Source organism: Psammomys obesus, unplaced genomic scaffold, assembly GCF_907164565.1.
Source record: "Psammomys obesus unplaced genomic scaffold, mPsaObe1.curated_primary_1811, whole genome shotgun sequence".
Taxonomy (NCBI): Eukaryota; Metazoa; Chordata; class Mammalia; order Rodentia; family Muridae; genus Psammomys; species Psammomys obesus.
Genome location: NW_026589732.1, coordinates 9,965,227 through 9,985,956, shown reverse-complemented (window position 1 = coordinate 9,985,956; position 20,730 = coordinate 9,965,227). Strand labels below are relative to the sequence as shown.

At 44.4% G+C, this 20,730-nt stretch overlaps 1 protein-coding gene and 1 long non-coding RNA gene across 2 annotated transcripts in view; one reads left to right on the top strand and one right to left on the bottom strand.

Moving 5' to 3' along the window:
- The window catches only part of LOC129675294 (uncharacterized), a 10,088-nt gene extending 1,150 nt beyond the window's left edge, over nt 1-8,938 (top strand). Inside the window, exons 2-4 of the long non-coding RNA XR_008719886.1 lie at nt 1,537-1,737; nt 4,505-4,655; nt 8,539-8,938. This is a non-coding gene — a long non-coding RNA (uncharacterized LOC129675294). The remainder of the gene's footprint in view (nt 1-1,536; nt 1,738-4,504; nt 4,656-8,538) is intronic.
- On the bottom strand, nt 8,937-14,475 carry Tal2 (TAL bHLH transcription factor 2). Its single transcript, XM_055605324.1, has 2 exons — nt 14,424-14,475; nt 8,937-9,516 (listed from the first exon to the last, which is right to left on the bottom strand). Exon 2 carries the CDS (start codon nt 9,504-9,506, stop codon nt 9,171-9,173), a length of 336 nt encoding a protein of 111 aa, XP_055461299.1. The 5' UTR covers nt 9,507-9,516; nt 14,424-14,475; the 3' UTR covers nt 8,937-9,170.
- Between the last annotated feature and the right edge of the window lie 6,255 nt (nt 14,476-20,730).

The window sequence follows — 20,730 nt, the reverse complement described above, 5'->3', positions numbered from 1 at the left end:
TGTGTGTGTGTGTGTGTGTGTGTGTGTGTGTGTGTGTGTGTGTGTGTGTTGGGTGTCTTCAGCTCTCGGTCTCTGCCTTGTTTAGTTATTCATTTGGTATTTAGAAACAGGCTCTCCGATCTCAGCGCTATTGATGGCTGGAAGAGGACCACAGGCCTATGAGCTCCAGGAATCTGCCCTCCTAGCATGTTACAGAAGCATGCTGCCATGCCCTGGTTCTGTCTGGGTGCTGGGGCGCTGAACTCAGTCCTCACGCTTATGTGGCAGGCATTTTTTCACTGAACTGTCTCACTAGCCACAGAAAAAGCAGATGTGGCAGCCTCATCTCTGTAAGCTTAGTGCCGGGAGGAATAGACAGGTGGACCCGGCAGTTCAGTGGCCAGCCTGGTTAGGAGGGTTCTTTTTTTTAAAAAAATTTTGTGTGTGTGCATGCATCCTGGGATAAGTGTGGAGACTGGAGAACAACTTTGTAAAGTCTGTGGTTTGTGAGCATTGAACTCTGGTAGCAAGGCTTTCTTGGCAAGCGCCTTACACTGCTGAGCCATCTCACCCCTTCTCTAAAAGTCATAGGAAAGAGTAAAAGAAATTTTGCCTTTGCCAAAAAGCAGATCTGGTCCAGAGCCTTGCCTTCCTGTTCACTTCCTGTTCACCAGCCTGGTCTTAAGTTTGTTGCTAGACTCTTCAATGTCACAACTTCTTGTGGCTGTAGCTTGAGAAACAGCGACATTAACTAGTGGCAGGAAGAATTAAAAACAGCATTTATAAAATCCTGGCCACTGCAGACATGCAATGCGGGTTAGTAACATTTACTGTGGGTGTTTATACTTTGACTCCTTCTCAAGCCAAACCTGAGTGTTCAGAAACATTTACACGGTGTGTCCAAGAAGTTCAAAGATGAAGCCTGTGAACAGATTGCAGAGTTGTGTAGTCCCAGAAGCTATTTCACCTCCATTTTGCCTTCCCTGTCATTTCTCTAGTCCACGTGTCCCCGTCAGTTTCCCCGGTGAGTGTCTCTCCTCTTGAAGTCAGAGCCCACATCCTCTCAGGGAGGAACAAAGGGTATGATGCAAGTTGCTTTCAAAAGCTCTGAGACTGGGAAGGCAGGGAACAAAATAACCTCACTCTGACAGAAGCTGAGCTCTTGAGTCCTCCTGTCCAGAAGAAAGAGTAAGTAGCAGCAGGCAAGAGACAAGATCATTAGTCTCCTGAAGGCTTCAGAGAGCTGATTTTGTGCATCCCTTCACAAAGCTCCTGTGTAGTGCCACAGGAAGTAGAGCATGGAAACCTAAGTCAGCCAAGGCACTCCAGGTAGACAATTCACTTTGTGCCTTCCCACACAGATTTCAGTAAGGGTCTGTTACAAACAAAATCTGACTTTTCAGAGATAGTTCATATCATGCTCAAGATACGGACAAAGAATATAATTTGAGCATTCATGGAAATAAAAGTATACTATGCTTTAATAAGATTTCTTCAACAGCATAATGAAGTACATTACTATCACTCATACCAATTTCAATATTCATTGCACTGCAGAGTTTCTCTCTGTAATGTCTCTCAGAGGATCATGGGTTAAAGGCTTCGTCCCCTGTGAATGGCGCCATCGAGATGTGGTCGGAATCTTAGGAGGTGGAGCCTGTTTGGAAGAAATGAGACCATCATACGGCGCTTGCGTTCACAGGATATGTGGTGGCATCAGTTCTCTCCTTTCTTGCTCTTTGGTTCCTGCAACACAAGGTAAACAGCTTTCCTCCTCCATGTGTTCCACTTTGCTGTAATGTTTCATAAGCCTAAAAGCATCAAGAACTAGGGATCATGGTCTGAAACCTCCAAAACCATGACCCCAAACAACCTTTTCTTCCTTTCAGTGAATGAACTTGGGTGTTTTGACACTGTGACAGAAGGCTGACACAACAAAAGCATCTTTGCCTTTTGTTTTGGTTGTCTCCTTCTTTCTGGGGATAATTCTTCTTTTTCCAGACCAGGAATATGTATCATCTAGCTAAGCAAGCAATGGTGAGTTGTCACCGACCTACTGGACTAGGACTTCCGTATTCCTGTGTCAGAGCTCCAGGGAGCATGTCTTTGAATTATTTCTTCATTAAAACCTAGTTTAGTATTTGATGAGATAATAAAGTAATTTTTTCTACCCAAATTTATTTTATTTAACCTTCATGTTAAACAGGACCTCACTGTGTAGCCCTGGCTGAACCTTCAACTCCTTAATAACTCCTCCTTCCTAATGGGAAGAGACTGTTCACAGCAGAACTATTCTCTCACACTTTTCTTTAATTAAAACCTCAAAGACAGGGCTTTGTCATATTTTATCATGAATTCAAAAGGACAGAGGCCTCAGAGCGAAGTAGAGTTCCCCGTGACTCAATGTGTAGAACCATAAAATCCATGTTAATCTTAAAATCAATTTTGGGAGATGGGACAGAGTTTCTCTGGATAGCCCTGGCTATCCTGGAACTTGCTTTGTAGACAAGGCTGGCCTCAAACTCAGAATCTGTCTGCCTCTGCCGCTGCCTCACAAGTACTGAGATTAAAGATATGTGCCACGGCTACCCAGCTATAATCAAATTCTTATTTATGACAAATAATAGAAACAAAACTGTAACATAAATGAAATATTGGAGGAGATATTTATTGCACAAACCTTAGAAAAAAGGTTGACCTCTTTCATTTGTAAATATCTTTCAAAAAATGGAAAGAAAAAGGTGAACAAATCAATAGAAAAGTAGGCAGAGAACTGCTAAGACATTCTGCAGAACAGGAAAAAAAAAATGACCCATAAACATACTCATCTCACTCATGATAAGAAAAGGCAAACAAAACCACGTCGAGCTAACCTTTCACTCCTCAGGTTGCCAAGTGTCTCCGCAATTGTCAGCACGGTCTGCAGGTGACATCGCATGAACATTGAACGACCTGTACCACTGCTAAGACTTCATTGTGCTGCACAGGCACAGGACCTGTAAGCTTGGAGACAGAAGTCTGCTGACGGTGTTCACTGCGCACTTGTTCATAGCAGCAAAACTGCTATGACACCCCAGTATCCCTCAGTGGAGGACTGGCTAGCAGGAACGGTGTTGTAGATGCAGATGTTAAAAAAAAAAAAAAAAAAACCAAACATGAGAGTATCTTACGACTTGCAAGACTGTAGGATACAATAGTAAGAGATTAAGAAAGAGGAAGAAAAAAGAACACGGAGTTTTATTTGCGAACTCGCTGATAAAATTGTGTAGATGATAAAAATGGATGGGTCAGGTAAGTAGAACTTCTCTTCCATTTATGTCTTATTCAATAGAATGGGCTTTTGTTTGCTTCTTTGTTGTTTGTTTTAGGGGTTGGGAACTAAACCCATGACTCAGAGCACAAACCATGGGCTCTATCATCGAGCTATCCCCCAGCCTCAGTACAATTTTACATCTTATGAGTGAATTCTACCCTCAGAATATTTTCAAAGGTCTTGCATGATCTTTATGGCGTTAAAGGGAATCCAAGCTACCTGGTTGTCATCTCTAACAGCTAATTATTGGTGCCCATGAAAGGAGAGAGGAGAGAGCTGCCAGATTTCACTGATATGACACCCCCTCCCACATCACTTAGACACTCCACAACTCAGGTGACAGATATCTAGTCCATTTTCCAGGACCTTCTCTCATTGCTAATAACGCTTTCAAAACATGGAATTCAAGGAGGTCTGAATCCCACACATCCTACACATCCTACACATCCCAAGTTTCTGGTGTAATTGGACTCTTTCAGAAACACTGTGTGCAGGGAGAAAAAACACCAGGTCACACAGAAAACATCCATACATCATCCATCCATCCCTACATACATATATACAGACATACATACACATATAAATACAAAAGGTCAAATTAAATCTTGATTTATTTAGTGAACTATTAAAAATGACACTGAAGTTATCTTCTGACTTCTGGAGTAAATGCAAGTTATTTCAAGATAGCACTCCACTTACCCCAGGGGAGAATCTGATCACAGAGGTCATGTGTCATGTTGCTAGGTACAAGGTAGTTTTGCTGAACCCAGGAAGTCTAATTGTATGTTCTTTCTTAGTCTTTCTCTCTCTTTTTTTGAAGAAAAACTATTTTATTTAATGTGTACCAGTGTGACTGCATGTATGTATATACACAACAGGCAAACCTGAGGCTCACGGAGGCCAGGAAAGGGCATTGGATTCCAGAGAGCTAGAGTTACAGATGGCTGTGAGATGCCATACAGGTGCTAGAAATGAGACCTGAGTCCCCTTCAAGAGCAGCCAGTGCTCTTGACCACTTGGCCATCTCTCCAGCCTTCTTTTAAAGTCCTTTCAAACCTAAGGCATGTATATGATTAACTGACAAAACAAACAAAGAAACAAAACAAAACAACCGATACAAAGAGCTTTTACAGAGAGCAAGAATGTCATCTTACACCGAGGGAAGAAAACATTTTGTGCAATCCTTAAGTCCTCCTTTCTCTTCAACTCCAGAGAGCTGAAACCAGGACAGTGGGCAAGATGGAGGAGCCAGTGTTGGGAAGGAAAAACAGAGTGTCTGAGGTGGCCTGATCAGGCATGCAAACAGTGTGCTCATGAGGTTCCATGGATGTGGTTAGAGTCAACAAGAATTGAGGGTGTGAATGTAAGTATAATGGCCATGAAAAGTCACCCTGGCTTTGTGTGACACAATTATTCTGTGAAAAATAGCTGACAGTAGAGTTGTGATTCAGCGGTATGAGCCTGCACAGTTATATATTCCCAGGTATCCTATGAAATGGCAAAAGTAATATTTATATAATACACATATGTAATCAGGCCTGGAGATGTGGCTCAGTGTAGAGAGCTCGCCAAATATATCCAAGATTGCAGGATCACAAAAAGAAGTACATATAATTAAGGGATATAATCACAATTAGTAATATATAATAACACAATAATTACAATTAGTGTTATACTCACAAATATAATATTATTATGAAAATTATGAAAAGTTCTTGGGTTCAGTGTTAGGTAGGTAGTGAAAACTTTGTCAGTCTTATTCATATTGTATTCATGTGTTCCTTACATGTGTATAATTATTTGAGAACGAATTTCCCTCAGAGAGAAGGTCTCTTTCTGCTGCACAGGCTGTGAGTTCTGGAAAAAGGCAATCCTTTGGTCTTACCTATGCCAAAGTTGGGACTACCAGAGTATTGCTGCACTGAGTTCATGAACATATTTCTCTGACCAGAACTCTGATTATATCTTTATTCATTTCTCTTATAATTACTTAGATCAAATACTGGGATTGTATTCACTATGTCCCACATTTTCAAAACTTCTCCAGTGATGACCATTAGTCTCCCAGGTGCATTTCTTGAGTGGGCATTTTTAAATTCTTGTAATAAATGTTACTTGGTAAATTATGAACCCAACTGAGGCTTATGTTCAAATCTAGTATCTTTAGAACTTCTTTATAACAGATCATTAGTGAGGATAAGAAAATGAATCCATAATGTCTTTCTGTCTCTAGTAAGCTGCGGGGGCGGGGGGGACAGGAAGACACGGGGCTGGGAAGGGCTTGCCACCCTTGCCTCTTGAGGTCCCTGGAGGACATTCTAGCCTCAGCATCTCTTTTCTTAACACCTGCTGCAAAGCCCTCATTTTGCATTGCCATTGGACTTTCAGATCCCTCCATACCGTTGACCTTTCTAGCTGAGGATGTGACTTTTGACTAACCCTTGGCCTGTGGGTCAGCAGTTAAGCTGTCCATTATCCCTAACCCCTTTCATCTTTTGCCTTTTTAAGGACAATGCCAGTCATGCATAATTTCCTATTTATTTTTGTTATCTCAAGCCATTCTTAGGTGATGAAATTCACAAGGCAGGTGCTGTAAGGGCTATTTTTGGATGGTAATTATGGGAAACTTTAGAGAGAAGCATTAGACTGAACACGCAGCTTCATTTTAATGGCTTTCTTTTTATCAGGGGAAGGCTTGCTTAAATTCTGTTATTGTTTTGTTTGTTTCTGTTTTTCAAGACAGGGTTTCTCTATGTAGCCCTGGCTGTCCTAGAACTAGCTCTGTAGGCCAGGAAAAATGGGTCATTGAGTGAAGCCATTTTATTGGCCCAGGTAAAACATGTAGGGTTTTCGGAAAGAGGAGAAGGTATGATGGGCCCAGGCTTGCAGGCACCCTTTTTCCTGCAGTCTCATGTTTGTATGTAGATGATGCACTGAGAGTTTGGTAGCAGAGGAGCAATCTGATCACAGCTGTAATTTGAGGACAATTAGGAAGCCATATGAGTCAGATGTAGTGACACCTGCCTGTAATCCCAGGGAAAAAAAGGCTGACACAAAAGGATCATGAGTTCAAGACCATGGGGATCGTATGTGGCTAGAAAAGAAAAGAAAAAAGGGGAAAGAAGATAGCACACTGCTTTGAGGACATGGGCTAATTTTCTTCCTAAGCTTAGGACAATGAGTTGTGGAGAGTTTTGTTTGTTTGTTTGTTTGTTTGTTTGTTTGTTTTCCAAATCAGGACAGTGATTGTAGAGTGGAGAGGTAGGTGGATAAGCTTAGTAAATTTATGAAATTATACGATTTACTTTCTTAAATAATTTATTTGTGATAAATTAACAGTTAAATAGCAAATTGTAATCAATGGTCAAGATTTTCCAAAACATACCAACAGATAAAAATCTTTGGTTGGCATATCTACTCACATTCTACAAAGCATGATAATTTCGTATCACAGAAAGAACATATAAAGATCATTAAATGCTTCCGGGAAGAGATTAACATAACGGTAAGGCGCTTCTTTGTTTTCAATCCCAAATATACAGTGACTAATCAGTACCGTGGAAAGGCTGGAGAGGGTCAGGAGACAGGCATCCTGTCCAGGTCTCTGCTGATGGCCCACCTTTGGAACATCACTCTGAAACTCCGTGGACCTGTTTTCTCCTCAATGAAATGGAGTAACCAAGCAGACAGTCTATATAAAACAAAGTCCTGCTTGGATGTGGTTTCTAAACATGTCCATTAGGGTCTAAAGCAGACCAAACACTCCCTTTAGTCCAAGAAACAGAGAAGCATGGCTACAAAATTTGGCTTAACTCTTCTGTTAGACTCAAATCACACAGAAACAGATGTAGCATTCAGTGGATTGTAGTGCATTTGAACTATGAAGTCTCACTGCTAGGACCACCAAGCCTTGACATGAAGACACCAAAGAAAACCACAGAGGGAGTTTTGAATTAGCTTACAGTCTCACACATATCATGACTGGCCTTTGGACCTCATGTGATTACAATTTTTTTTTAACAGCCATGTTAATACAACTTGGTATAGAAATTTGAAGTTGAATAAATATTTTAAGGAGTACATCACATATTATAACATTGCAAAGGGTTATTCATCTATGAAAGGATTTCCTCTAGGTTTTAAAATAATTATCCCCCTCATTTAGTGTAATGATAACTCAACGTCCTCACGTCATTTTGGTGTCCCTGTAGCATTTTTGCAGTTGGAGGCCCTCTCCGAGCACAGACAAAAGCTGCAGGAGAAGAGTGCATTTTGTGCATAGCACAAAGATTCTGCATTTAGGGACAGAGGTCCTCTGTGCTGTCCTCGTGTCCAAAGCTAAGTAAAAACAAAGCCACCCCCAGATGTATTGTTTTTAATCTAATGCCAGATGAGAGGGCGGTGTTACTCAATTGACACCTACCATAAAAACTGAAATGTTTCATTGCCTGGTAATTTGGAAAAAGCTTGAATCTCCCCAGGCTGGTAAGAATCATATGCACATTGGGGGTGGAAGAAAGGAATCCTTTAGCCTCTGTGCCTATGTGTCTCCATAATCTATACTTTCTGTGGGGACATTAATCAAGGGCAAGTTACATAAAGGACTTATGGGGAAACCCGTTGTGCTACAAGCGCATCAGCTAACTAGACCTCAGTGATGTAATGATCGTGTCACTTATAAAGAAAATGCTTCTAGAGCAAGAAGCTTCCATTTCTGTGTTGTGTAGACATTGGAAATTTATAACCACAATCCGTAGATTTCTCACATGTGATCTGCAAGATTATAAAGCAAAAAGAACTAAATATTCTAGAGATCAGACATAATCAGCATTTGGGGCTTAGCCACGAGATTTATCTTTGAGTCCAGCCGCCATCAAAGCCAGGATGCTGTGTGATGATGACTATAGTGTGCTATAGTCATCTACAGTGTGCTACTGACTTACTGGCTGCTACCTTGCCCCCAGTTTAAGACTGTGAGACGGGAAGGCAAAGTTAAAGGCACTAGTACATTAGCATCTGGTATTCCATTTCTATTGTTTACCCTCACTGAATCAGAGAATGACAACATTTGGATTTTCATGATTATCCTTGAATTTTACAGGACTTAACTCAGCAGGAATTTGGGCTGAATTAAAAGTGTCAATATCAAATGTGTCAAATTGAGGGGTTTGCTCCCTCATTTTAGCTGATTTTTCTAAGAAAGCTATGAAGTCCAGTTCATACATTATCAAAGTTTTTCTTCACAGGGATGAAATCTACTATTTGGTTTCAGAGACAGTATATATATCAAAGGCTCAACTGAAGTAGAATGGCATGATTCTACAGAGGTCGAAGGAGACGGGAATTTTCCACATACAATCTTCACTGCTCTGCTGGGGTGGGAGGTAAGAAGGACACCTCCCTCCAGAGATGGCCCCATGGCTCTCCCAGGTTGGTTTCTACAGCGGCTACCTTGTCATTCATCAGTCTTAAGATTTTCTGTATTTGCCCTCAATCAAACACATCTCCTTTTTCAAAGTAAACTTTTAAATATACTCAGAGGGCAACAAGCCTTGTGCATTCATGCGAGATCCAGTATATGGAAGTCCTCATTACTGAAGTCATGAGTGAGACAGCAGTTTTAAACTTACGGTTGTTTTGTTTTGCTTTTTTTATTTGTAATTTTTTAAATGTCTCGTGCTGATTTATAGAACAGACAGTAGCGAGCCGCTCGCTCTGCCTGAAGTTCTGGGGTAATGAGGCCAGAGCAACACTGCTCAAGCCTCCTTTCGGCTCTCAGCAGCTGTCCGGGTCAGTTCCTGCGGCATACCTCTCGGCAGCATGAAACCACACGACTCTTTAACTAGTACTGCCCTGGGGGCTGACAGTCACGACCACCCTAGGGAGCCCCATGGCTTGGGCCAGGGGAAGAAACTCTGTAGTCAGAGTTTCTGTAGAGCAGAGTTCTGTCATCCACATCTGGCAGGTGGGGCCCTTGGGGAAAGAGCCCCAGAACGCTTCCCTGAGCAGCTACTCCTGTTTGCTGTCGGCTTTGCTCTCCCAAGACCTTGACCAAGAAGTTGATATACCTCATTGCCAAGCGAAGTGTTTCATTTTTGCTCAGCTTCTTGTCTGGCGGGTGAGTGGGAATAAGCTTCCTCAGCTTGGCGAAGGCGCTGTTGACATTCTGCTGCCTCCACCGCTCCCTGGTATTTGTGAAGATCTTTCTGGTCATGTCCAGGTTCCTGAGATAGGAGAGAAAAGGGGCTTTGGTAGCCAAGACCTTGTAAGAGTCAGTTATAATCACATGTCCTTCCAAGAACCTGCAGCGTTAGAGCTCGGCTCAGATCTTAGGAAATCCATTTTGAGTTTTTTAAGACGTTTTTTAGAAATGTCGTTTTTAAGAAGAAGTAAGATTCCAGAAGAAAGTGCAAGCGAAAAACAGCACTCTGTGTATAGCTCTTTTCTCCTGGTTATTTTGAAGTCACCAGTTACAAAACTGCACCTCGTCTCCTGCATCCCCCTCCCCCACTTCTTGAGACTGGAGCTCATGTATTCCAGGATGGCCTCACACCGTGCAGCCAAGGACGACCTTGAACATCTGAGCCTCTTGCCTTTCTCTCCTGAATGCCAGGGCTGCCAGCACGTGCCACCATTCTCGGTTTGTGCATGACGGGGGTTGAACCCAGGACTTCATGCATGCCAAGCAGCGCTCCACCAACCAAGCTACATCTCCAACCCCGCCACTTCCTTTATAACCTAACTTTCCCAGCTGATAAAAAATCCTCTGCAGCATAGAATTGCATACATGTGTGAGTAAAATATATATTTAGCCTGTGAAGTGTTGGCTGTGAATGTGCAGTAAGTTAAGAACCTTTAAGAAGTGAGAAAAAGCCATCCTCTCAGGTTTCATCAAGAAAATGGTCTTTGGACTGGAGAAGACGGGGCAGCTCTCCTTGCTTTAGCTGATCTCATCTGGAAGATTGGGCCCCAGTCTCCAATGGCTAGAATGTTCACACAGGAGCACATCTGAGGATTGTGAGCAGGCTGCAAAACAGCTGTGAGACCCAGATTTATGAAGACAGACATGGGAGTATTCAGCCTGATGAGAATGAAAAGGACAGGCACTGTGACACAGATCTCTAAGGGACACCTGGACTTCTTGGCATCCCCATAGCTGACCTTTTCCACATATGGAACGATCATCAAATACTGCTAAATCTCATTTTGCCATCTGTATTCTTAAAGGCATGAAACACCCTCCCCCTTTTCCCAGGTGGTCTGGACTAGTGCTTTGTAGTGGGAACCATCAAGAGACACTGGCAGATAAGCCAACACCAGACCTAGGCAGTCTGTGTTTGTGGCTCACTGTGTCACTTGCTGCCTGCTCCAGCCTCAGGGTGCACGGGCACTTCGCCCCTTCTGCCTCCTCCAAAGAGTGATGTGTATCGCTAACTCACTCTACCTTTTCCCTCATGCCATTTCCTTTTTCTTGAACTTCTTCTCACGTCTCCTCCAACTCTTTAAAGAGCTGCTCTAAGCTGAGCCTGGCACTGCAGGCCCACAGTCTCAGCTACTTAGGGGCCGAGGCAAGACGATTCCAGGTTCAGTCCTCCTGGGCAGGGGTACTTGCATGAGGGAGGCCTGAGGTTCACGCCTGATATTAGGGAAGGGATCAGCCCTACCCAGCCTGCTCCTAACCCTGACTGTGTAAGAGTCTTCATAGCCCGGCACAGTACTCTCTGCAGACACTGGGATCAACTGCAGCCCACTGTCCGCCGCGCCATCTCAGGAGGGAGCCTCAGGACACACTGCTGTGCTGTCAGTGTGTGCTGTCAGTGTTTTGTGGATGGAGGTATCCAATACAGTACATGGGACATTTTCCTACTTTCTTATAAAACACACTTTGCCTTGGTAATTTTGCCCAACTGTAGGCTAAGGTAAGTATTCTGAGCACGTTCAAGGTAGACTGGTCTAAGTTAATGATCTTCAATAGCTCAGGTGTGTCAAATACATTCTCAATGTGTATGTTCAGCCTGTGGCAGACCCTGGAGGAGCGGTCAGAACTACATCTCGGGGCATGGCTTTATCGGACTGCTAGCTGCCTTCAGTTTACCTGAGGGAGGAAAACAGATCCTGTAGAAGCAGGGAAGCAACACCTACAGGTTAGAGCCTGCTTCCAAGCAAGCCACACCTCCCTGAAAAAGAGATGGGTGGACTAGGCCTCATCCTCTTTAGAAATGTACACTGCCCCATTAGCTTGTACCTACCCTGCGTCATTTCTGAATATTTTGGTTTTCGGTTCCACAATAAAAGTATACTGTCAGGACTTTACCCGACTTCCCGACACAGAAAACTACACCTGAGCCCTGACCAAGGGGACTTGAAGACAGAAAGAAAACGATTAGGTTTTGTTCACCGCCAGCCAGGACTGAGGGGCAAAGTTGTCTTATCAAAAGAGGGTTTAGCTCACAGCCAAGTCAACTCTAGTCCCATGGGGGGTGGGGTCCCTTTCAAGCTGGGAGGAAAGAAGATTAGGCAGGGTAAACTGGTTGTGGTGTTTTTCTAAGAGGGCTGGAGCCCATTGTACTAGACAGACAGGAGGAACAGTGAGAGAAAAGAAAAAAGAGAAAGAAGAAGAAGAAAAAAGACTCTTCTACAATGTAGCCTGCCATCCTAGGGTTGCTTGGTAATTACTTGTTGATTTAGCCTCGAGTGTTTTACTCTCCTTCTCCACGGGGAAACAGAAATCAGTGACTTAATAAGCTGGAAAAGCTCAAAATAGAGGCCACTGGAAAATTGCTGCAGTACTTCTTAAATCAAAGGAAAATTGCATTTAGTGTTTTTCCAGTTGCAAGGTCTGATTGCCGCTAATGTTGATTTCAGCGCAATACAAGAGAGGGAAAATTCCACACCAGATGCCTTGGATAGATGCTGAAATAAGGCCAAGCATCGGTGTCACAGCTCAGGACTCCCACTAAGTTAAAGTTCATTAGCTTTTTTTTTTTTTTTTTTGTGTGTGTGTGTGTGTGTGTGTGATCTAGGGAAGCTTGGGGTTTCAATCCGCTCAAGCCAATAATTTTCAATATATATTAGTTTCTATGTTGAAATTTTAAATGTACAAGTTAAATTAAAGAGACATAAAAATCAGTTGTACTTAGAAGTTATTAAAATACTAAAATAAAAATGAAATATAGGGAGTACATTTGCTTAATTTTTAACACATTAAAAAACTACACATTTTATCATCATTTCTGAGAAGTGATATTTGATTTTTTTTTTTTTTTTAAAGTTCTGCAACATTTGGGATATGAGATGCAAGTATCTGGGACTTCTACTGGTGACAAATTTGCCACAACTGCCTTGTCTTAGGATAAGACTTTGCTACTGTATTATATTTTAAATCACAGTATCTGAAGTCACTATATATAATTGGATATGTCCTGTGTCTGTGTATTTAGTGCAGTTAAAGTCATTATTCAGAGAAGGGAAGCAAGGAAAAAAAAAAAAAAACAGGCTTACTTTCTTTAAAACCATGTCGACATTAGTACCCTTTATCACCTATATTCATAAATAAAGGAAATGCTACACTTAGTATAAATGTTAATTGAATTAAATTGGAATATCTCCTTACTCAAGTTCACGGACTCTTGAATTCTATCCACATATCCCTCGGTAGGTAGGGTTATAGACTCAAATTAATAATAATAGGCCTGCAGAATTGACTCAGTTACAAGCACTGGCTATCCATCCAGAGGACCTGGGTTCAATTCCCCATGCCCACATAGCAGCCCATAATTATCTGTTACTCCAATTCCAGAGGACCCACTCTGGACACCAGGCATGAAAGTTGAGCACAGATACATACTCAATAAACGTAAATATTTTTTAATTAAAAAAAAAAAAGGATCATAAGTTCAAGGCCTGCCTGGACAAGGTATCTCACTCCAGCATGGGCACTATAGAAAGCATCTGGACAAACGCCATGTTAAATAAACCGTAGATATAGTATATTGTCACCAGCGAAGGTAACACATGACCGGAGAAAATGACTCCTAGAGAAGGTGGTGCTGCTCTCCGGCGCCCGCAGCGCCTGGACACAGAAAGGCACAGAAGTCCTCGCGCTCACACGGCTACAGGGTTCACACAGCTCTTTTGTTCTCAGGATTTTCAGTCCTGCAGCCTGATCCTGTGTGTTGTACCTCACAACTTTGTCTTGGAAGTGTAGCTACTCCACAGGAAGAAAGCTGAGCAGCCATTTGGATAGCGAGATTGGGACTATCACTAGGCTCGGCTCTGCTCCGTTAAGAAGGAAGTACCGAGAAAAACTTTACAAGGAGGTCTGAGGGTAGAGGGCAGTGGTTCATTTGGAAATGTTACAATGATGCCCAGCACCTTCTATGTTGCTTTTTAAGAAGTTATTCTATGCCAGTTAAAAAATAAATAAATAAACCGTACAAGGAAGGTTTCCCACCTATCTACTTAACCCATCCACTGCCCATCACTGCGGGTCTGGGCTTTACGCGCCCAAGCTCGCTCACGCACACACACACGCTCACAGTTTAGCACCCACTCTACACACGATCACGCAAGTTTGCCTCTCTCAAGCAACCCGACGTTATGCTCTGCGACAGTTGGGCGCGCTGCTCTGGGAGCCGGAGATTCCGACGCGCACTTGACGCCAACGCCTCGCAGCCCGCACGCACTCGATCTCCCTGCCCGTTCTGTCCAGTCTGTTGCTTGTCCCGTGAACCCTCTTCGTTTCCCAGCGATCCCTCCCCCACCCCTTAAAAAAAATAAAAAACAGGATATTTCACCGCAGCGAGCCATTTCGCGTGCCCGATACGTTCTTTCAGGAGTCTGGAAGAGCGGACATTTCACACCTGCGGGACGTCGGAGGGGCGCTAACAGAGGTCTGGGGGCGACGCAGGGAGCGCCGGGGATGCGCTGGGGCGGAGGGGGCGGCCTCTGCGTTCCAGCGACAACACGCCCCCCAGGTGCCGCGCCCCTGCCGCTGCCCCGCTGCAAGTTCCCGGGTCACCCAACGAGCCCCCTCCGTGGCTGCTACCAAATCGCCACCTCTCCCTCCTGTGTTTTCCGTGGCCTGCCCGGGGGCCCCGTGCTCCTGCCCGCTCCCACTCGGCCAACGCACCTTCTCGCCGGGCGCTGGGAGCCGGCGCAGTCACCGTGGCTGTCGCGGCGGCTGTCCGTGTGCGCCCTCGCCTGGACGCTGTGCCTCCGCCACCGCCTTTATAGGACACCGCCCTTTGTCTGGCGACGACAGGAGCGGGGAGGGGAGGGGGGCTTCTCACGAGGACCCCCGCCAGTCCCTCCCCACTTGGCCTTGTCGGCCCTCCCAAGTACAGCAGTCAAGAAGCAGTGGAAGGAGGAGGTCCCCTCTTTGTCTAAGGCTTTAGGGGAGGGGTTGCTGACTCCAACCTCCTCTTACAGACCAGCATCCCAGTGCTTCTCTTGTTAACTCACTCACCCGGTGCCTTTTTCAAACCCCAGTGCTCAGCTCCAGATCCCCTAAATGAATTTCAGGGATGCGGGCTGTAACCTGCAATTTCACCAAATACCCCCAGGAAATGCAGACACACAACCAAGTTTAAACACACCACGCTGGACAGATTGGCGGATGCATACATGGGTCTGGTCTGGTTTTTCCTGCTGGTCAGCCCAGGGCGTGGTTATTTCAGGAATGGAGGGACTCTGCCCTTGCCACGCTTCTCCTGTCCTGTATCTCTCAGAATCATCGGAGAAAACCCAAGTCAGATCTCTGTCACTTCTCAGATCTAAACTCTTTGGCGGCTCTCCATTTCATTCAAAGCTAAACATAAATCTGTATGGTGGCACACATCTGCAACGCCGAGGGAAGAGGCCACCCTGGTCTACGTAGTGAGGGCGACCGTGTCTGAGAAGCAAGCAAGGAAGGAAGCCAGCAAGCAAGCAAACAAACAAAACAGAAGGAAAGTGAGCTTCAGGCTGTCGGTGGCCTCTCCGCTCCCCTTATCCCTTCAATTAGTCCCTTCTTTCCCTGGGCTTCACCTAACTCCAGATACTCCCTGTGTCAGCAGGAGCACAGCAGACACCCTCCGCCTGCTAGCTTTTCCGGCAGGGGGGGTTCACTCTGCCCGAACGGTGCCTCTCCCAGGTTACCCATGGGGGTTCTCCCCTCTCCTTCCTTTGCTGTGACTCAGGTCAGTATTGGAAACTTACACCGCAGTCAGGTCCTGTTCAGGTGTTGAGAGTATAATTCCAAACAAACCCAGACATAACCCCCAGCCCTCAGAGCACCGACGTTAGGTCTCTCCTCAGATGCTACCTTCTCAGGGGTGGAGAGCTTTAACTTTCTTAAGATCATATTTATGCATTGGCTGAAGGAGGCGCCCCAAGGCAAATGTGTAAAGGTCAGAGAACGACTTGAGGGAGGCAGCTCTCTCCTTCCACTATGTAAGTTCCAGGGATCAAACTTAGGCCTTCAGCCAGTGTCTTTCCCGGCTGACTCATCAGCCCATTTCCTGAGAGCTTTTGGGCATACTAAGATTGCGGGCCCCCCCCCCACCCCCAACCCTCATGCCAGAAGCTCAGGCCTACACATACATCTTCATTTGCTGAGTTCTTGGTGCTTAATCTCACCTAGTGATATTCACTCACTTATCTTGTCTTCTCTCTCTTCCATAGCCATCATTACCACACTGAACCCATGTCCATCAAATGTTGTTTGATTAGGTATGAGTAAACAATGAATCTCTACGTATTTCTCACCGAAGGTCCCAGAAATGCGCTGCATCCTGGTGAATACGAGCACTGGCTCTGAGGCTGTATTTACCCAGGCCGAAGTTTCTCGTTTATTCACTTGTGTGGTGCTAAGCAAACTACCGAACTTTTCTCTGCTTTAGTTTCCTTATTGGTAAGATGGGTACAATGCTAGAACTGTGGGAATCAAACAAGAAGAAAAAAACAGGTACGGTATTTAGGATCACAAATAGCACATGATATAGTATTAATAAAATTTTACTGTAGTTAATTACATTATTGTTCCAGCTGTATTCTAGTTCCCTTCTCTGTGAGAGTATTATATAAACCCTTCCAGAGCCATGTGCCTAGCAGCTCTGAATAGGTAAAAAGAATATACTTCCCTGTCCCAATGCCAGCCTTGGTCATGTGCCTTGCGTCAGTCAATGAAATGTGAGCATATCAGACATAGAGCATGCAGCAGAAACGCGAGCAGGATGATTAGGGGCAGAGAAATCAGCAATGAGAAAGTCATGTTTGAGGTTGCTCCTGCAGCCTGGGTACCATGGAGTAAACCCCAAAGCACTCTTAGCCCTAATGCAATGGAAGAGATCAGTGCTGCGAGGCACCGAGCCCTTGGGGTGCTTGTCATGCCCAAGACTCCTTACCCTACACTCATGAAAACCCATCATCTTGGTCCTTGTGGAGTTCCTGTCCTCTCCAGGTCATACTAATTCCCCCTTCTTTCATATGATTCCCTGTATTCTGCCAAAGGTTTGGTTATGAGTCTCAGTATCTGCTTTGATACACTGCTAGGTAGAGTCTTTCAGAGGCCCTCAGTGGTAGACTTCTGTCCTGTTACTTGTTTTCTCCTACATCCAATGTCCATCCCATTTATCTTTGTAAGTGAGGGTTGATCGTCTTACCCAGGGTCCTCTTTCTTGTTTATCTTCTTTAGGTGTACAGATTTCAGTATGTTTATCTGGGCACAGGGGTCTTTTGTGAGACTATATCTCCAAATAAGGACCATTTATGAATATAACCTAGAACCCCTGCTCAGATGTAGCCCATGGTAGCTCAGTATCCAAGTGGGTTCCCTAATAAGGGGAACAAGGACTATTTCTGACATGAACTCAATGGCTAGCTCTTTGACACCACCCACCCCTGTCACCTGAGGGAGGAGCAGCCCTGCTAGGCCACAGAGAAGGATTTTGGAGCCAGGCCTGAAGATACCTGGTAAGCTAGGGTCAGATGAAAGGGGAGGAGGTCTTCCCCTACCAGTGGACTTGGAAAGGGGTAGGGAGAAGATGAGGGAGGAAGGGTGAGATTGTGAGGGAATGAGGGAGCCGGATACAGCTGGGATACAAAGTTAATAAACTGTAACTAATGTTAAAAAAATAAAAATAAAAATAATTAAAAAAAGACATACATTTAAAAAAAAAAGAAAAGAAAAAGAAAACCCATAGTTTTGTTATAAATCAAAAGAGTAGGCCTGAATTACAAAGCTCAGGTATGTGGGCAGAGCCAGAAAGGTGGCCAAGGTCATGGCAAACAGACTAAACACAAGATTGATAGTTCTGAGCAGCAGAGAGCATAGATTTTAGTGGACAGAAAGAGATCCTGGCTGGACTATCAGACATTGCTTGTGAGGGAATGGCACTGAAACAAAGTTTTGAAGCAAGCGAGGTTCTGGCAAGTGAGGAATCCGAGGATAATGGAACAAATGGGGACTCCTAACGTCTTCCTCTGTTTTCTTCCTACCCCCAGCTCAATTTCCGTGAAGGACCTTGTGTATTAATTATGTGGACTCTGTGTCCATACTGGCTTGAAAAGACCGTGGAACCAACACTGAAAATGGGCTTGGGGCCTTCTGCAAATCAATTCAGGGCCCCCAGACACCCAGGCTGTTTTCAAGAAGGTGGGTACAGGGTAGGCAGTAGAGGAGGCAGGAAGGAGGGCTTTCAAAGGGCAACAGCCAGGCAGGGCCCTGGGGGCCTAGGATCTTGGTGGAGAGTGTGGAGGGAAGGAGGACAACAGCATGCTGCAAAGATGGGAACCGTGAGTACAGCTGGACTCCAAGACTGGGGCGTGAAGATGGTGTGGAGGCAAGAACAGAGGAAGTGGCCCACTTGTGCAAAGAAACGTAAACCTAATATTTGCAAAACACGCCTGTGGCCCGCTCCTCGTTCTGGCCCCTGCTCTTTCTGTGTGCTGTGGGAGAAAAGTTGTTCTTATGACGTCTATGGTTTTTCCACCCTGTCTGTTTTATATCACAGTTATGACAGGCCACACAAAAGCTTATTATTTTTCACCTTGGCCAAAAGCTGTGAGGTGACAGATTTTCTCAGTGTCACGGTCTCATCTGTGAGGAAGAATTGGGCGATGCTAAGTGAAACAAGCTAGAAAATAAAATCTGTGCAAGTGGACAGGAACTCAGACAAAGGGCTACGACTCAGAGAAAGAAGCCTAAGTGTGTTCGCACCCTGGAAGGGGGTTGGCTTTTGTTCTCCGACCTTAAATGTTACTGTTGGCTTTCTGCTTTTAGAAGCCTTTTGGGTACATCATCTCCCTAGCGGTGGCTCTTCAGAATGATGGGTCTGCTTCCATCCCTTCCTCCCAGAGTAGAGCATTTAGAGGCTAGGTCCTGCAGTGGAAGAGGTTGGAGTACGAATTTACATAATCCGATTACTGGGGGATTAAGTTTAGGCAGCTAAACGCCTCTATGTGCTTGAGCTAAAACGCTTACTATTCATGGCTCTCACTGTCCCCTGGAGAGACTGCACCTGCAGAGCTCCTAGGGAGGGCCCAGGGGAATGGGCAGGTACTGGTGCTGTCAGGCTCACTGGTTCTGCTGCTGTAATTGATCTGTCTGGATTAGCCAGTGAATCCTGGCAGGCTTGTCAGTTTCAGGAAAAACGAGGTGTCCCCGGAGCCTCTGCCAGCCCAGGTGAGTATGGGTGGCCAAAGCCGTTTTGACCAGAGGTTAAGCATCAGTCTTAACCAGTCTTAACCTGTCCTACCCTGCTGCCATGCCAACCCCCTCCTCCATCCTCAGGTCTCGGTTTCAAGGCCTCAGTGTGTCACACATCTCTTCATCCAGTCAGATATGCTTCTTGGCGCCAAGCACACATTGTACCTATATCCCCAATTTATTCGTCACGTGAATGGTCTGGTTCCTGACAGCTAACAGAGCCTACAAGCATATCCTGGAAGCCATACATTTTTCTTTTATGTAGTCTAGCTCTTAAATAAGTTTTGGCAGTTGGCTGTATAAACTTTGACCTTTCCAGATTCATCAATAGGATAGGTTTTTATTTTAGTTCAGTTTTTTGAGACAGGGTCTTGCTATGATGCCCAGGCTGGCCTGGAATATATGATTCACCCTGTCTCTGTCACAGATGTGTGCATTGACATCTGGTTGCTGTGGGTTTAGATAGTCTTGTTTTCTTCTCTTCTAGTTATTTTTGTAAGCGCCCTCGTATTATTATTGACATTGTTATTGACAATGACTTGTTATTGATTTCTAATGTTATTGTGATGTACTCAAAGATGCACATAGTACTTTTTTGTCTGATATATATTTTTTTGAGATTTTTTTTCTTTTTGTTTTTGGAACAACACATGACCTGTTTTAAAAAAAAAAAAAAACGTTTCATAGCCACTGTAAGAGATGACACAGTCCTTGTTTGAAAGTTAACACATTCATACACACAAACACACACACACACACACACACACATCCATTACATCAGTACTCTATATTCCTGGAAGGTTTGGTCTAGTCTGTGTAAACTTTTCGTGTCTTGTATTTGTTCTTCCTCCTTTGTGTTTGTGGAAGTGATGCTTTTGTTTTTCTGAAAGAATCTCAGTAGGTAGCCCTGGCTTGGAACTCACTGTAGACCTGACTGGCCTCTCCACCTAACTTTTTCTTCCCAAGCATTGCGATTAAAGGCATGCATCACCAAACCCAGCTTCCTTTAGGGTTTTAAGTCTTTAGGTGAACTATTTTTGTGGGTTAAAGACACAGCTGTTAACCTGATTTAGAGAAATGTACCCAAACCAATAAAAGATGACCCTCTCTGTTGAGCTTTTCATCACAAATTCTATTAAGGTTATGTCTTTTCTTTAATTTTCATTTCCAAACTAAACCATGCATTTTACATTTTTAAGAAATTCATGTGTGTGTGTGCGGTATGCATGAGTGTGTATGCAAGTCTGTGGGCATGTGTGGGTGGGTGTATGCGCCGTGCGTGTGTTCGCATGTGGAGGCGAGGGTGATGTTAGAGGTCATCCTCAATCCCTCTCCATGCTGCATCATGAGTCAGGGCTTCTCACTGAGTCCAGAGAATGCTCATTGACTGATGGACCTGTTAGCATGTAGACACCTGCTCCTCGGTTTCCTAGTAACCTGTGATGTCATCATGTGTCACCCACAGTTCAGTTTTATAGCCTGCACAAGCTATAAAAGAACCAGCCTGCCACCTTGTCTCTCTCTTGCTCTTCTTCTCTCTTGCTTTCTCTCTTCTCTGTTGGGGTGCCTCCTTCCCTTCCCCCCACCACGTCTCTCTTTTCTCTTCCTCTCTATCTCTCCACTTCCACCCAATAAATCTCTTTCATATACTATCTGTTGTGTGTGTGGCACCTTTTTAAATAATTCATTTAATTTTATTTTATATGCATGGGTGTGAGGGTGTCAAATCACCTGGAACTGGAGTTACAGA

What these genes read in the sequence shown, in the direction of transcription:
- Tal2 (XM_055605324.1), bottom strand. Translation starts at nt 9,506, where the DNA reads ATGACCAGAAAGATCTTCACAAATACCAGGGAGCGGTGGAGGCAGCAG.